Source organism: Mytilus galloprovincialis, chromosome 13, assembly GCF_965363235.1.
Source record: "Mytilus galloprovincialis chromosome 13, xbMytGall1.hap1.1, whole genome shotgun sequence".
In the NCBI taxonomy this organism is placed as follows: domain Eukaryota; kingdom Metazoa; phylum Mollusca; class Bivalvia; order Mytilida; family Mytilidae; genus Mytilus; species Mytilus galloprovincialis.
In genome coordinates, this window is record NC_134850.1 from 21,087,516 (window position 1) to 21,105,993 (window position 18,478).

At 30.3% G+C, this 18,478-nt stretch overlaps 1 protein-coding gene across 8 annotated transcripts in view; it reads left to right on the top strand.

Moving 5' to 3' along the window:
- LOC143056976 (E3 ubiquitin-protein ligase Midline-1-like) overlaps positions 1–17,548 on the top strand; it is a 31,324-nt gene extending 13,776 nt beyond the window's left edge. For 7 of the 8 annotated variants that reach the window (XM_076230187.1, XM_076230188.1, XM_076230192.1 and 4 more), the window contains 8 exons: positions 5,952–6,716; positions 8,215–8,310; positions 11,515–11,745; positions 12,160–12,182; positions 12,715–12,842; positions 13,149–13,300; positions 14,265–14,475; positions 15,057–17,548. In XM_076230187.1, the coding sequence (XP_076086302.1) occupies positions 5,952–6,716; positions 8,215–8,310; positions 11,515–11,745; positions 12,160–12,182; positions 12,715–12,842; positions 13,149–13,300; positions 14,265–14,475; positions 15,057–15,349 (1,899 nt within the window). In that variant the 3' untranslated portion in view covers positions 15,350–17,548. Of the gene's footprint in view, positions 1–4,129; positions 4,269–5,951; positions 6,717–8,214; positions 8,311–11,514; positions 11,746–12,159; positions 12,183–12,714; positions 12,843–13,148; positions 13,301–14,264; positions 14,476–15,056 lie in introns of those variants that run through there. The other variant, XM_076230189.1, reaches the window with a different exon arrangement.
- The last annotated feature ends 930 nt before the right edge of the window (positions 17,549–18,478 follow it).

The window sequence follows — 18,478 nt, forward strand, 5'->3', positions numbered from 1 at the left end:
TATATCCTATGAAGTTTTCTTTTCATATAGACACAGTATGATCTTTATAGCTATAATAGCTGTAAAATGTTGACGAAACCTCTTACCGATAGAATACCTTTATTTGTATACAATATATCTAATCCTTTAAGTGTTTGTGATCATCTCTTGGGACTTTTACTTGTTAAACTTTAAAAGAAACAATTATAATGGTACTTAGTTTTATGACAACAGTGAAATAAATTTTAAGTTTTGGATATATTTTACAATATGTGACTTAGGACGGGATGACTTTTCAAATTAAAATTTGAATTTGTGTGTGTGTAAATTCTTTGATGTACGTGTGTTATGGATGAGTAATGAAAAAAGTCAAATGTGCATCTTCTTTTGGTTTTTAAATTTTTAGAAACGTACAAAATATGACTGAGGACTTGAAGATGTTAAAATTTTAGTTTAAAAAAAATATTCCCAGAATCAGTATTTTAACTCGTTTAGTACTGTGATTTTTTAGTAACATTTTATTCTGAAAAAATCATCTCTTTCTCCAGTGGTAGTATTCATGTCTCACCCTCAATTTACAACAACCAAAATTTACAGCACCAATGTATTTGAAGTGTTGCTTAATTTTTTCTTGTCCTGAACCATGCATGAAATATTTGCCACTGCACTTATAAAAAATCATTTTAGTTTTTGATTATTTTTTTTCTGGTTTGTATTGACCTAGCTATTATCTTTCTCACAGAATTTATTAGTTAAGTTAATTTTATAAGAACTAAGGTGAGGGAGCATAAGTTAATTTTATAAGAACTAAGGATGATGGAGCTAGCATAAGTTAATTTTATAAGAACTAAGGTGAGGGAGCATAAGTTAATTTTATAAGTACTAAGGTGAGGGAGCATAAGTTATTTTTATAAGTACTAAGGTGAGGGAGCATAAGTTATTTTTATAAGTACTAAGGTGAGGGAGCATAAGTTAATTTTATAAGAACTAAGGTGAGGGAGCATAAGTTAATTTTATAAGAACTAAGGTGAGGGAGCATAAGTTAATTTTATAAGAACTAAGGTGAGGGAGCATAAGTTATTTTTATAAGAACTAAGGTGAGGGAGCATCTAATGGAATATTCTATTCTTTTTAATGTAATACATGCAGACTGAGACTACTATAACACAGAGATTGGTCACTCTCTGTACTGGCCAGTGTTATAGTAGTCTCAGATGCAGATTTTTGTATTGAACTACTAAGTTTGCACACTCATGTTATTGAAGTCAATTCAGATTTATTGATTTGTGATGTTCAAACATAGAATAGGCTGGTAGCATCATTATTTAAATAATCAATATAAACATCATATTCTATGATTAAAGTCACTTGCATTGAAAATTAAAATATAGCCTGATCAGGTGAAATTGGTAGATATACTGTATACTCTCTAATAAACAGAATAATAATAAGACTATAATTGGAAATATGGGCTTTCAACATCCAGTGCTTTTGATTGTCACAAGGTACATCTTGGATATCAATTGATAGCTTTGTATTTTAAATACATCCAGTGCTTTTGATTGCCACAAGGTACATCTTGGATATCAATTGATAGCTTTGTATTTTAAATAGATATAAGAAGATGTGGTATGAGTGCCAATGAGACAACTCTCTATCCAAGTCACAATTTGTAAAAGTAATTTAACCATACTACGTCAAAGTACACTCACTCACAGTCTTCAACATGGAGGTGTAGATTGAAAAAGCAAGCTTTAATTTAGGGCTCAAAATATGACAAGTGTAAAACTATTTAAACGGGAAAACCAAGTAGCTAATTCTCCATATAAAGAAACTAGAAACATCTATGAACCACATCAACAAACAACAACCTCTGAACATCATGTTTTTGACTTAGGACCTGTGCAAACAAATGCAGTGGATTTGAAAGGTATCATGCAACCTTCAAGAAATAAATACTAATTTAAAATGATTATTTTTTGTTTTAAGTACAGTGGCGGATATTTCATGCATTGTTCAGGACAAGAAAAATTAAGCATTTATAATAAGACTACTTGGAAATGTAATAATTTCTGAGGTTATCTTTATTTTGGGATTTTGTTTTTCACAAAACTATATCTGAATATTATGACTGCTTTGCAAATCAAAACATGCATGTAATTTGCTAATATATAAGTTAACTATTTTCTTTTTAAATTGTGAATCAGATCTAAAATGCAGCGGCGGGCAGTGAGTGTTAAGTTATTTCCCTTAGACAAAAAAAAAAAGAAGTCGTGTCCCCTGCTTCCCTCCCTTTTCTAATTTGTTACATCTGATGGACATTTTGGTTAAGCAGCATCAATGTCCTGAAATGTGTAGTAAGCATTATATGTAGTGTCATTGAAGTCCAGATTATTTCCTTTTATTAGTGAAAAGAATATGTAAAACGTAAAGAAAATAAACTAATTTTACCCAACTTTTCTTTCTGGAGGCTGGTAACAGGTATTATATAAATACTTGACATTTAAAAAAAGTGCAAAAATGAAATGTTCAATTTTAAGATCACAAAATAAGATTTTAAATCATATTATTTAAAAGTTTTCCTTTACATCTGTTTCGAATCATTAAGAAAGTTTGTTTGAAAATGAAAGTCGGACTTTTTGATAACTGTTAAAACATGTTTATTAGATTAAATTTGGTACCAGTTCAAAAAAGATTTTTATTGCTTTTAAATTTCACTAAAGGTATAACTTTGATTTGAGGTTTTGTTATGAATTTCTATACAATTTTAAATGGTTTGTTTATTTCCTATAGGTGCAAAATTAATTGAATTTTGAATGTATATTTATTTAATTTAAAATATGATATAAATTTTTTATCTTATGATTTCTTTTTACTTTCTGAATGGGTATTTTAATGAAATTTACCTCCATAGAATGAAATTGAATAATAAATTTCATGTATGATAATACTGCCTTTTAATTCTATTATAAACGCACCTCGATGTTAGCAGCATGCAAACTGGCCAGATTTTAACAGTTAAAAGTTGAATTAAGATTTGGTTGCAGTTTTCTTAAATGAAAAAGGGTCAACAAGGCTCTGTGTTCCTACTTTGACCTAGTATGGTTTACTTTTATAAATTGTGACTTAGATGGAGAGTCGTCTCATATTGTATTCATACCACATCTTCTTATATCTGTATAAAGAATTTGTCTGTTAGCTTAATTGGACTTATTTCAAGTAAGAAATAGGAAAATCTCAGAATTGTGAGGTATGTCAAAATTTCTTTTTATACACTACCTTAACATGCTCTGGAATATATACTGCAGATTTCTTCTGCATATTTGAAAGATTTCTACAACAACTTCAAATAACAGATTTATTGATTTTTATCTAATTTTTTAAGTGCGGCATTACCTAGTAGCCCAATTAAAATGTTAGATCTTAGAATCACAAAAAGACACCTATTTTACAATAAAATAAAATCTGATGTTCGATGGTTGTCGTTTGTTCATGTGCTTCATTTAAGTGGTGCTCGTTTTTCGTTTTTTATATAGATTAGACTGTTGGTTTTTCCGTTTTAATGGTTTTACACTAGTAATTTTTTGGGGCCCTTTATAGCATGCAGCGTTGGGTGTGAGCCAGCTGCCAAGGCTCCATGTTGAAGACCTTAATCAACTTTGACCTATAATGGTTTATTTTTTTTTTAATTATGACTTGGATAGAGAGTTGTATCATTGGCACTTATACCACATCTTCTTATATCACTATATTTGGATTTCACGTGTTATATTTGGGTTACTGTCTCATTGACAAATACCCCACAACTCTATTAATTGATATTGAATTCTGCCAAGTCATCTAATTTTATAAAGTCTTAATTCTAGTTTTGTAAAGGAAATTGCTTAAACTATTGATTTTCATTAAACTCTGAAACATAAAAATTGATATTTCTCCATTCTCATATTAACTAAGTGTTTCTGTACATAAAGACTATTTGTGTATTTAATTTTTAGTTTCCTTTATGTATTGATTATAAGAAAAGTAAACTGATTATAATATATGCAAGCAGACTATGTCAAAATTTCAACTGTGAAATAGTGTTAACTTTAATCTTAAGCTGATTAAACTGGATTACAGTTAAACTGTGTATTGCCAGAGTTTATCAATTGGAAGACTTTCAAAATGAATTTAGCTGTGCCATATGTGTTAATGGAAAGATTTGATAAGCAATTCTTACTTTGTGTGGTGTTTTTTAAGGAACATTTTCATTGATAATGGATGATTCTGTTGATTTAACATTGTATATGGTAGGTGAATGTATACTTTACTTATTTTCTGCATGAACTTTCAAGTTTACTATGTAAAAGGAAACTTTAAAGTCATAAAAAGCATAATATATGTAATTTTAAGTTATTTAAGCAGTGTAGGAACATATATTTTAGTTTGGACCCAGAGCTTCAATCTGCTTGTATTACAGGACTGACCTAATACATTTATTGTTAATTTGTTTTCTTCAAAGATGCATGAAATATTTGTCACTGCATGGACATCCAGCAACCAACAAAAAAAAAATATATGCATGCCTCTTGTAATTTGAATGATTTTATCTGCTGATCTAGATGGGCCTGGGAAGTCTTCCCAGGTCAAATTGTGCAGAAATGCATTTTCCATCTGGATTCAGGCTTATTTTAGAATACTTAGAAATCATAAATGTATCTTCTCCCTCATTTTATATTGCTCAAGACAGGTATAAAATACTAAATATATTACAGTATTGAATTACGTTTTATTAAAATAGCAGTAGACTATCTTTATAATGGACAGTTTATATTAACTTTTAATGATAAAAATATCAGAGAATCGTAGGTACAAAGATATTTTGTCAATAATAAATCTGTAGGTAATCGTAATTAAATCCTCTTCACACCTTTGTTGTATGATATAAGTAAAGTAACCTGTCAATTAAATGTAACGAATTTTCTCTCGTCACCTTCTAAACTTACTGTTTAACATGTTTAAAGGGTGCATAATTGAAGATAGCGCTAGGTTTTTATGTAATGAATTGTCTCTTGTCACCTTCTAAACTTACTGTTTAGCATATTTAAAGGGTGTGTAATAGAAGATAGTGAGAGTTTTTATGAAAGTTGTGCATGTAAAGTGATAGGTACAATTTTATGAATTTTAAACAAGCTTTTTAAGTGCACCTTGCCAAAAGATCAGTATAAAACATGTAGAAGATACCTTGCTCATGTAATTCAGTATGCCATTCACATGTTTCGTCTAACGACTGTTCAGTGGGGCTTGGATTAAAACAGTCTGATGTTCAAGTCATATATGAAGTTGAGTTAAAACCTAAAATTCTGAGAAGTTTTGCCAAATATGGCCAACCCAATCTTATATAATGTCTGAGGTAGAAAACATAAGCTGTGGTTCAAATAAAGAAACATTTGTAAAATATCAGATTTTGGCCCGGCCAGAGTGGTATAACTTTCTCGAAAAGTCATACATATAAATTCTAACCAAGTTCAGCTGTGGCATAAAATTTATGTATAAAAAGCTTTAACAGTGTATTACAGCTAAATGGCAGAAGGGCTTGAAATCGCATAATCCATGATAATACAGTTTTTCACTATATCATGTATATATAGATACTTTATTTGGGGGTATTAAACAAGTTTGACTCTACCCATTAGTTTCAAAAGTTAAATTCAAAACACACCATTTCTTCCAACATTCATAGTAGTTTCACAATTTATATATATAAAATCTAACTTGAAGGTAAGATACAGATACATTTTTATTTAAAGATGATTGAATATATATAGACTTTGAAATGGTGGTGTGACACTTGAATACATATGAACAAACTGTTAATGGGAGATAACTCTATTTTTCAAAATTATTTTTCAGGTTTCACCAAACAACAAATTAGCAGGAAACAAACAATATGTCTTTATTACTGATGCTTTTTTATTTATTTATATTTTTAGAACAACAATGCTGCTTTGTGGTCCAGCATAGATTGGCCAGCACAGCCTGCAACATCTCATCAGTCAAAATCCTGCAAATCTAGCAATTCAAACAGAAACATAAAAATGGATGTCGACGATGATCTGCAATGTCCAGTCTGCTTAGAGCTATATTCTTATCCAATCATCCTTCCTTGTTCTCATGTTTTATGTCGAGAACCATGTGCCGAACACCTGTTCGATTTTAATTTTATTCGCTGTCCTGTGTGTCGTGATAACTGTTATGTTAGTGGAGGAATTAGTAGTCTACCAAGAGTTCTAGCCCTTGAAAATATAATATGTAGATACAAAGAAGACCAGCGGAAAGGAGAGAAAGAAAAACAAAAATCTTCTTCACCTGTCGAGGAAAATATAGTTCAACCAGTTATAGAAGAAACTGCTGAAAGTCCTATTTTATGCCAGCATTGTGATTCGTCACTGAAAAAACTTGCCAAAAAATCTTGCCTTGATTGCTGCTCCTCATACTGCAGCAGGTGCTTTAGACATTCTCATCCGTCCAGAGAGCCATATTCATGTCACGAAATAGTGGAACCTAGCACAGATCTCATTAAAAAGACAGAACCTATACAGACGTTTACTCATTCAGGAAAGTGCTCATTACATAAAGAGAAATTAACTTTATATTGCTCGAATTGTTCACAGTCGTGTTGTACTAAGTGTAAAAGTATGGAGTGCCATAGAGGACATAGCATAATCTTGATTGAAGATGCATATTCAGATTTAAAGGTAATTACAAAAATAAAATTTGCTTTGAATTTTTATTACATTGTATACTGCTAATGAATATGTTCTTTGACATGAAAATTTATAATCATAAAAAAGAAACATTAGATAAAATAAAAAAAGCAATCACTGAAGTCATACATATAATTATATAATTAAGTCAATCTATTTGAAAACGTAATGATAGTCCTAATTTGATTTTTTATAGACTTTGTGCTTTTGATGTTGTTGAGCTAAAAACAATCATTTTGCAGATCTAATGAGAATTCTAATATGACTGCTTCTTTCACTTTATGAATAAACCCATGCTCTAAATCCAATAAAATGTATTTGCACATGCGTATATTGACTTAACTGCAGAATAATAAATTTTACGAAATTGGCATACATGTACATTTAATATATTTTATTAACTAAATACACTTCCAAACTGTTGAATGATGCACATGTTGGTAGTTTGTTAATCATGACTGTAATATGTTGCATTTCGAAATTGACATATTTGACCTAGATATGACAACTGTTCATGCTGGCTGTTCAAAACTGCTCCCTCTGAATAAATATAGTCCCAGTCATTTGCTTCTTAACAAACAAAAACGGGAGATTCATGGAAGAGCCTGCACAAATGTTCTACCCTGATACACATCAGACATAGAAATTACCTTAATTGTCCTAATCAGAAACAAAATAATTGATGCAAGCTATAGTTTATTGTAGTTTTAACATGGGTAGGCATTATATTCGTGTTATTTTAGCCCTCACTGTTGCTCGGGCAAAAATAATCACGAATATAATGCCTTCCCATGTTAAAACTACAATAAACTATAGCTTGCATTAATTATTTCTTAAATATATATATACGACCATGTTGAGCTTAAATAGTAGTTTCACACTGGTTTTAAGTATCATGCAAGTTAATAAAAAGTTACAGTAAGATAGCTTTAAAAATTGTATACAGTATAAAGATGGTGGAAAATACAGTGGAGGGATTTTGAACTGGTGATGAGACACCTGAATAAAAATGAACAATCTGTTAATGGGAGATAACTCTATTTTTTCAAATAATTTCAGATTACATTAAACAGTTTATCCTAATTGACACTGTCAACTTTTTCAAAATATTATTTTGTTGTTCTTCTTCTTTAAGTCAAAGACATGAAAGAGGAAATGATTCTGTTAGTTTTTTTTTTTTTTTACTTTTTGAAAGAGAAGCTGTGTCTTTCTCCATTGTCTAACTAGACTCAGCAAAACAAGTAAATTAAAAACACACCATTTTCTTCCAATATTCATAGAGGTTTCACAGTTTTACTTAAGAGTTTATACAAGTTAAAATCTAACTTAAACATGTATAAGATAAGATTTACAGACAGCTGTAAAATTGCAGATAAAGATGGTTGAATATATAAAGATTTTGAATTGGTGGCAATGGTGTGATACCTGAATCAAATTGAATAATCTGTTAATGGGAGATAACTCAAATTATTTTCTAACTATTTTTTAGATTTCATTAAACAACAGTTTATCCAAACTAGACAACAATCAAGCACATGTTACAACTTCATTAAAATGTCAAAGAGATAATCTAAAAGATATGCAGGTAGGTATTTCTTTGACCGTACTTAGACTGTACTTTGATCTATAATGGTTTACTTTTACAAGTTATGACTTGTATGAAGAGTTGTTTCATGGGCACTCATACTACATCTTCTTATAACTATTAGTTCTTAATCAGGAGTTCATTTATATTCATCAAGGTATCATTTGATAGAAAATAGATTGATTGACTATTTGTTTGTGTTTAAGGTGGTACCTAACACTACAGGGAGATAACTCTGTAAAGTCAGCTTATCGTTTTAATTACGTTGTGTTGTAAAGGGAATATTAATTATGCTTCTCAATGATCAAAATTGGTGTTTGTCAAACTGCTATATAACCAGAGTAATTTTTCTGACAAAACGGTTGGTTCAAAATTTTGGAATTTTTATACGACCGCAAAAATTTTAATTTTTTGGTCGTATATTGCTATCACGTTGGCGTCGTCGTCGTCGTCCGAATACTTTTAGTTTTCGCACTCTAACTTTAGTAAAAGTGAATAGAAATCAATGAAATTTTAACACAAGGTTTATGACCACAAAAGGAAGGTTGGGATTGATTTTGGGAGTTTTGGTCCCAATATTTTAGGAATTAGGGGCCAAAAAGGGCCCAAATAAGCATTTTCTTGGTTTTCGCACTATAACTTTAGTTTAAGTGAATAGAAATCTATGAAATTTTGACACAAGGTTTATGACCACAAAAGGAAGGTTGGGATTGATTTTGGGAGTTTTGGTTCCAACAGTTTAGGAATTAAGGGCCAAAAAATGGCCCAAATAAGCATTATTCTTGGTTTTCGCACCATAACTTTAGTATAAGTATATAGAAATCTATGAAATTTAAACACAAAGTTTATGACCATAAAAGGAAGGTTGGGTTTGATTTTGGGAGTTTTGGTCCTAACAGTTTAGGAATAAGGGGCCCAAAGGGTCCAAAATTGAACTTTGTGTGATTTCATCAAAAATTGAATAATTGGGGTTCTTTGATATGCCGAATCTAACTATGTATGTAGCTTCTTAATTTTTGGTTATGTTTTCAAATTGGTCTACATTAAGGTCCAAAGGGTCCAAAATTAAACTTAGTTTGATTTTAACAAAAATTGAATCCTTGGGGTTCTTTGATATGCTGAATTTAAAAATGTACTTAGATTTTTAATTATTGGCCTAGTTTTCAAGTTGGTCCAAATGGGGGTCCAAAATTAAACTTTGTTTGATTTCATCAAAAATTGAATAAATGGGTTCTTTGATATGCCAAATCTAACTGTGTATGTAGATTCTTAATTTTTGGTCCAGTTTTCAAATTGGTCTACATTAAGGTCCAAAGGGTCCAAAATTAAACTAAGTTTGATTTTAACAAAAATTAAATTCTTGGGCTTATTTGATATGCTTTATCTAAATATGTACTTTGATTTTTGATTATGGGCCCAGTTTTCAAGTTGGTCCAAATCAGGATTCCATATCAAGTATTGTGCAATAGCAAGAAATTTTCAATTGCACAGTATTGCACAATAGCAAGAAATATCTAATTGCACAATATTGTGCAATAGCAATTAATTTTCAATTGGAGTTATCTTTCTTTGTATAGAATAGTAGTTGATAATATATGTTGGAAATTTGCCAGACATGACTATGATGTCATTTTCTATTTTTATTTGCCAATAACTTTATGTAAATAACTTCATTGGAAATTTGCCAATATAAAATGTTGCTGATGAAGCTTTTTTTCCTTATCTTATCTAAAAAATTTTTAGATAATGTATGTTGGACATTTGCCAGACATGACTATGATGTCATTTTCTATTTTTATTTGCCAATAACTTTATGTAAATAACTTCATTGGAAATTTGCCAATATAAAATGTTGCTGATGAAGTTTTTTTTATTGTTTTATACAATAAACAATGTATATTCACTTTTACTACCAACCAATCTTTACCATTCAGTGATAACAAGCACTTTATTTTACATTTTAATATTTTATGATGTATTTAAAAGAGTAGTTATTGTTGCAAACTCCATTAGAAATTTGAATTGATATCAGTTTTGGAAAAAGGGAAACGGGGATGTGAAAAAAAAGGGGGGGGGGGGGGTTTAAATTTTTCTCATTTCAGATTTCATAAATAAAAATAAAATTTCTTCAAACATTTTTTTGAGAGGATTAATATTCAACAGCATAGTGAATTGCTCAAAGGCAAAAAAAACTTTTAAGTTCATTAGACCACATTCATTCTGTGTCCGAAACCTATGCTGTGTCAACTATTTAATTTTAGATTTAAAAAGTTTGAAGAAGAAATCTTTAATTGATTTGTAAAATCTTGACATTTGTTTTGTGTAAAAACAAACCATGTAATGTCAAAAATTTGATCACAATCCAAATTCAGAGCTGTATCACGCTTGAATGTTTTGTCCATACTTGCCCCAACTGTTCAGGGTTCGACCTCTGCGGTCGTATAAAGCTGTGCCCTGCGGAGCACCTGGTTTATATTTTTGTTAAGTCAAAGTAAATACTTTGACAAAATTTAAAAAAATTAAACGAGCCAAATTAATTTTAGTGAAAGTGTTGGGTACCACCTTAATACCAATTTTAGCATGCTTGATTATACTTAGTCGGCCAGATAATTTTTAAGGAAGACGGATTACCATTTAAAAACCACAACTTTCAGCAGGGAAACTGGCATTTCCAGTCAATTAAGTTAGTCAAAGGCAACTGCAATGTATGGTTTCAAACACACACTGTTACTTTAATATAGTGTTCGCAGGATAGTGATTGCTGTAAATGAAAACTAAACCACTTAGGCCCAAAACAAAAAAAAAGAAAGAAAAACAAAGACATTTTACTTAATTGTTAAGACTGCATAGTGGTTTGTGTCAAGTTTCTTTTGCAGAGTTAAAGTTGATTATTATTATCTGACTTTCTAGACAGATATATAATAATGCTATGTCTTATGAATATTGAAATTGCCATATTCAGTTTGTAATGGGAGATAACTCCATCTATTTTTTGTTTAATTTTCAAATAATTATGAAAATATTACATTTGAAAGGCACATATTTTTATCCACAAAAATTCAAGCTTCCTTTTTCATGTACAGACATCAAATGTAGAGTATTTCTTAGGTATTTGGTCTATATTATTGTAATTTGTTAGAAAATGAGATTTATATTTGTACCTAAACAGAAATGTAAACTTTTTTATTTTTGTTTTTTAAACAGCAAGCTATAAATAGAAGACGAGATGAAATAAATATGCATTGTGATGCATTAATGGCGGAAATAGAAAATAAAAGAAATTTTTTCCTTGCTGACCTTGAATATGAAGAAAGAATTAGACAAAATGACATGGAAGACATGGTAAAAGCCATTGAAAGAATACAGGGGTCATCTCAAGCACTACAAAACTTTGCAAAAGAACTTCTCAAAGAAAATGTCCCAGAATTCCTTGAGGTATGTACTTTGTACAGTAACATCATGTACAGGATTTGTTTTTATCTAACTTCTTTTTATATTACATATTAATTTACAGGATTTTTTCAAATATTCAGTTATTTTGATATTAATTTTAATGAAAAAGTAGTTTTAAATTAAGAAGCGTCAATTGGAATATTGTTCTGCTTCAAGTACACTTGTCCAAATAACTTCCATATAAGACTTAGAAATGTTTAAACTAACCCTAACCCTAACCCTAACCCTTACCCTAACCCTAACAATAAAATTCACAATTGAGATCATTTAAATGTATGGCAATAATATTAAATTAATAATTAGATCAATTTACTTAATTGTAAATATAAAAAAAATCATAATAAAGCAGTTAAAGGGAGATAACACAGTTGAAAAAATAATCTTTTGTATTTTCAGGAGGCCTGTTCTTTAAATGACAAGTGAGTAGACATTTTTTTATATTTGTTAGTTCATTCTTTTGGGTACAATTTTTGGTCTGTAAATAAACCAAATTAAAAAAAAAAAAAAAATATTTGGATTTCCTACAGATTTTAAAACAAGTTGAAACAAGCACACCATATCCCAGAATGCTAGTATTGTAATGTGTTAAAATGTTGTGGCTAATACTACATACATATTCAGGGCAAAAATGTGTCATTAGTATATCTTTCTTTATCAGTTCAACCACATTTGTTCAGCATATATTTTTAGCCTTTTTCACAAGGTTACAATTTACAAAGAGACATTTTGCTGAACCAAACATTTTATTTTAACATCAAGCCTACCAGTTTGTTGCTAATAGTTACTCCTGTGATAGGAAGAAAATCATAATCAAATACCAGTATTGAAGTTAAGTTATAGGCTTGAACTTGCCATGAAATTGTACATTTCTTTTTCCTTTTAAACATTTTATTTTTCAAACCTCCAAAATCTATAAAACTGGAATTTACTTTGTATTTCTTTTGTTGTCAGGTTACTAAAAGCTAGCATTGATTGTCAAAGTGTTCAAAGTCAGCAGAGTGATTTAGAATCCCTAGCATCAAAAGTTGTTGACTTTAGAAAAGAGAAAGGGGTACTTCGAGATCTTCATTACTTATCTGGTAGGTAGTTTCACTGTTAATTTGGAAAAAAATTTGCGATGTTTTTTTATTATTGAGAAAATTATGAAGTGACACAAGAATAAGAGAAAAAATAAGAATTAAAGTTTTACTTTTGATTTTTGGTAGTATTATCTGTATGCTTAATTTTCTAAAATTACAATAATTTAATCTATTATGCATCTTTGACAATTGTATAACTATTGCTGTAAGAAATGAAATCAAAATTTTTTAAATTTACATTATATTGAGTGGACACAGTGCTTTTAGCAGCAAACATACATGTAACTAATTATTTTCCTTTTGTAGCTCCAATGACACCAATAGTTGATGTCAGCCGGTGTACGAGGAGCGAGGATTGTGTAGTACTGGTTTTATCAGCGCCACAAAGTATACATGATGTTATTGATCAGTATGAAATTCATTACTGTTCCGAAGAGCAGAAGTCACTTGAAATTGAGGTTTGTTTAAACTGGATTCATTTACTTTGATACCAACTTTAAGTGGATTGCGGAAAATTAGCATTTTGGTGGATATTTGATATTGTGGTTTTTCAAAGTCTGCTTGTGCATATACAAATTTGTACTTTGACTTTGTTGAACAATTTAATTTGTCATTATTCATGCACTGTAGCCAAGAAACATCAAAATAGTTTAAGAGAAGCTTTATCATAACTATGGAGTCATAATCTCATCAAATATAAAGTTGTTTCAAATGGATGGACACATGCTTTGCCAAACTAAAGTATATCTAACCTTTGAATAAAAACAAGGGAAATCAAGAAATTGTACGAAATGTACAAAGTTTGTTATAGTTTGTTGCCATGGTAACAAATTAAATGTGAAATTTGTTTTCATGTTTTGAATTCCTTGTATTTTAATCTATTCAAACAATTTAATATTAATTATGTATGATAACTTTAAAATTTGAAGTAATATATGGCCTTTATGGGCTAAATTAAAGGACCTTATTGTACCTACAAGATGTGCCTAATTTTTGTGATGTTAGAACGATGCATTTTACTGTTTATTTTACAAAAAATGTACAATTATTAATCAATACATTGTCAAAAATGATCTATCTATTGTTTATCAATATGTCGTATGGTATAGAATGTAGGAAAGATTCTTGTGCATGTATCCTTTTAAATTGTTTATTGTTGTTTTAACACCACTTATAAGCGCCACTTTTGGGCTATCTCTAGTGGCCAATATTTATTGGTGAAGGAAGCCAGAATGGCTGGAGAAAACCACTGACCTTTGATAGGAAAACTGACAATCCTAGTCAATTAAGATTATATTTAAGTTAGAACTCACAAACTCAATGTTGGATGGCTAGTGATTACAGTAGTAGAACTTACACAACTTGGTCACGGAGGCCCCTTATCCTTTGTAAAGTAGCTGTAATATTGTTTTCATTTTTCAGGAGACTGTGATAGTGAAGAATGTTCCAGATGACAGACTTGTGGCCAAGGGACTGCCACTCAATAATGCCAATGTAGTTATACTGCTAGACAATCTGTGTAAAGGGACCACATACTATTTCTGCGTTAGTGCTAGCAACTTGGCAGGGAAATCCCCTAATTCTGAAGTGGTGCAATGTACAACTTTGATGCATAGTGAAAGTGTTATACCAGGTAGGGCTATGAATAAATGTATTTTTGTCCTGCATCTTTTTCTATTTAAAATCACAAAATACGGAAAAAAAGGGAGACAAATGTCTATAATAGAATACTGTAAACCAACTTATTTTGTGAGCTATTTATTTTTGAGACTTTTGCGAGTAGAATAATAATGCGAATATAAGTCATCGGGAATTATAATATAAAACTTTGGATTTTTTAATTATATAACTTCATCAATCAAATTTGAAAATCATGAAATTAATTCGTCGTTAAGTCAGCCAGTAAGGGCTTAAGGCAAAATTAACTTTCCGCGAAAATAAGTTGGTTTACAGTAAATAAAGACACTACATATTAATTCATACCTTAAGGTACTAAGAGCATAAGTGAACTATTGCTGTTCAGCCAAATATTTGAATATTTTCCTTTATTTGAATTGCATTGATTGAGACCCATTAAATGAGCTACATCTAAGGTTCATGCATAGACTTTTCACAGGTCCCACTCCTAACTTTGTTTTACTTGGGGTACCCCTTTTTAAAATTGTAGATCCCCACCTTAAAATGTATTTATATTTTGCTGTATTTGTTTTGCAGTGCCTGTGATAGTTGAAAGCTTATGTCGCCAGTTTACGTCCTCAATACAAGTGTACAGCTCAAGTCCGCAGGACATCACAGTAGACCAACAAATATCTCATTTTCTCTTATACAGACCATTAGGCCAGAGTAGAGCATGGAAAACCATTCCTTTATATGGCCGACAAGACCATCGTGTATTTGGATTAGAGTCTAGCATTGAATATCAGTTTGTAATCTTAGGATGTAATCCTCGAGGTGAATGTCAAATATCAAATAAAATTGTCTTGCAGACAGAACCAACTAATTATTGATGCTGTAGTTTTTAGTATTTTTATAATTGAAAGGAACAAATTAATACCTTTTACAGTGGCGGATCCAGGGGGAGGGTTCCGGGGGGTAGGAACCCCCCCCTTTTTTTTGGACGATCAATGCATTTGAATGGGGACATATAGTTGGAACCCCCCCCTTTGTCCTGGGTTGGGAACCCCCCTTTTTAAAATGGCTGGATCCGCCCCTGCTTTTAGGGATTATTTTGCTCTGTTGATAAACTGTTGGAAAGAGATTGTTGGTTATATAAAAATTATTGATCATTTTATCCCCATGTTGAAGAAAAGCTTTGAAAATGTTACCCATATAGAGTATAGCCAATTGAATATTGATTGGACCTCATTAAAATGATTTCATCAGAATTTTAACATTTTTTTCGAAAAATGGAAAGCTAATTTCTAAAGAAATTCGTTAAGTTAAAGGTTTTAAAAGATGCAAAATTGAATTTTGAATTAAGCTTTTATAAAGCTTTTATAATTTAACCAGATTTGCTAGAGATGAAAAGGCAGAAAAGAAGAATTTGTACAAATTCTCTTGATTTGATCATGTAATGTCATATATTTATAACAGTTAATCTACAGTAAGGCCATTTGCAACTTCACCGTAATTTTAAAGACCAATTTAGATACATGGTGGAACATGTAAATTAATGCTGATAAATGGGAGATAACTCATTACATGCAAAACACATTGGATTGTCATAACTAGTTTGATAAATGTGATATTTGAGAGAAAATTATTCACAGTTTGTTCACAAAATACCTTTTTAGTTGTATTTGTAGTTCATGTATTAGTTATGTTATTTATTGGTGCTATTAGAACGTTAAAAATGTGGCATGTTTTGAGAATGAGAAAAATCTTGTTTCTGCATATTATATTAGGAATGGCTTAATTACATACTTTTATGTAGTTAAACTGAGTTTAATAAATTTTTGATTTACATACTTATTTTTATGGTTAAAAACTTAAAATCAGTTATTTTTTTATAAATAAGATTAGATATTTGTTGCTTAACTTTTTTTACTTAGTATATATACACTCTATTGCTGTTTTAAAAATGTTTTCTACGGTTTCAAAATACCAAGCTTTTTAAAAGACTTATTAAGATTGATAGCTATGTATTTAAGGTAACATAAAAAGCAGAAAAAAATGATGTGTCAGTGTGTGCTTGTTTTCTAGATATCAGCCATAGATTTTTCATTGTTTAACATTGGCACCTTTTTGCTTTCAAAAACAATGAAAATTAACAAATATTTTATAAGATTTTCCAATATGGCTTTTAAAATTTTATGTAATAAAATAATGAAAAGAAAGTATGATTTAGCAGGCAAATTTTTAATGGCGCTACATGGATAAAACCAGAGGATTCCAAATATCTGGCAAAAATAGAAAAAACAAGAGGAGCGAACATGCTTAAGGATGAATGTTACTTAATGTTAATTAAGATTTTAATTCCCTATTTGTATGTTATAATTGTTTGCACGTAAACTTAAATAATACTACAAGTTGTGTCTGTGATAGTTGAGAGTTTTTTATGAAGAGTTTATTGCACTTTTTGTCTAGTCATTTAAGATGTAGAATTGCCTATCTAATTACAATACAGGTCATGTGTCTCAAGTTTTGCCTGCAACAATGTGTTCTACTTCTGTTATGGTAATTATTACATCAGCCAATGAAATTTTAGCTTTCAAATTTTTGAAGGTGTATATCGTTATGAAAAACCCAGAGGACCCCAAAAGGTCTTTATACCACAAAGTAGAACCAGATTGTTGTCAAACAAATGACAGACCCAAAATCTGTATTTCAATCAGATAAACGAATAGCAGTATTACAACTTGTTTTCACTAGATATTTATTTCGTAGATTTTTGACACTCAGCAGGGCTAAATAGTAAATTATCATAGAGTTAAACCATGGTGCCATGTAGTAAATGTGATTTTACATTATAGGGATTTTTTTATATATGTGAAAATGATTTCTTCTTTTTTTTGTACAATTGAAGTATTTTTTCTGCAAGTTGTTTATTTCTTCTTATGAAAAGAGTAATACATTATTAAGTTTGAAATACTCAAGCTTTAGATTTATTTAATGTGTATTTGTGATAAAATCATGTGCTGTATTGCTAGACTGTGATATTTATAATAGAAGCTATATTTATATTTGAATAAAGAAAATAAGTAAGAGTTTTACTTTGAATATATTATCAAATAGATCAGGTGGCATAAGGATAGAAGTTTAGAATTGAGTTTGTTCTTCGGTTATAGTTTTAATCCAGCTTGTGGCTTTTGTTACAGAACGCTCAACATAGGGATAGTGATTTGGAGTCGGCAGCAATGTTAGCTTACTTCTTAAAAGCTTTATATTTTAGAAAGGTGGAAGACCTGGATGCTTCATACTTTGTATATAGATGCCTTATGTTACGAAGTTTCAATCTGTCATATGTTCATTGTCCTTGACCTCATTTTCATGGTTCTGTGACTATTTGGAAAAAAAATTAAGATTTACTGAAATGTTAATTTCTCTCTTATGTGTAATAGGATAATTATATTTGGTATGTGTGTACCTTGCAAGGTCCTCAAGGCCGTCAGACAGTTTTCACTTGACCTGGACCTCATTTCATGGATCAGTGAACAAGGTTGAGTTTTGTTGGTCAAGTCCATTTCTCTAATACTATAAGTACAAAAACAAAATTGTAATAGGTCTATTAAATTTGGTGTATGGAAGGACTGTAAGGTGTACATGTCCAACTGCAAGGTGTCATCTGATATTGACCTAATTTTCATGGTTCAGTGGTTATAGTTCAGTTTTTGTGCTTTGGTCTATTTTTCTTATACTGTATGCAATAGGTTGACTATATTTTGTGTATGGGATGATTAAGTCCAACTGGCAGGTGTCATCTGGCCTTGACCTCATTTTCATGGTTCAGTGGTTATATTTTTTTGTGTTTCTGTCTATTATCTTATGCAATAGGTCTATGGAATGATTGTGAGGTGTACATGTCCAACTGTCTGGTATCATTTGACCTTGACCTCATTTTCATGGTTCATTGGTCAATGTTAAGTTTTTGAGTTTTGGTCTTTTCTTCTAATATGTTTGGTGTATGGAAATATTTC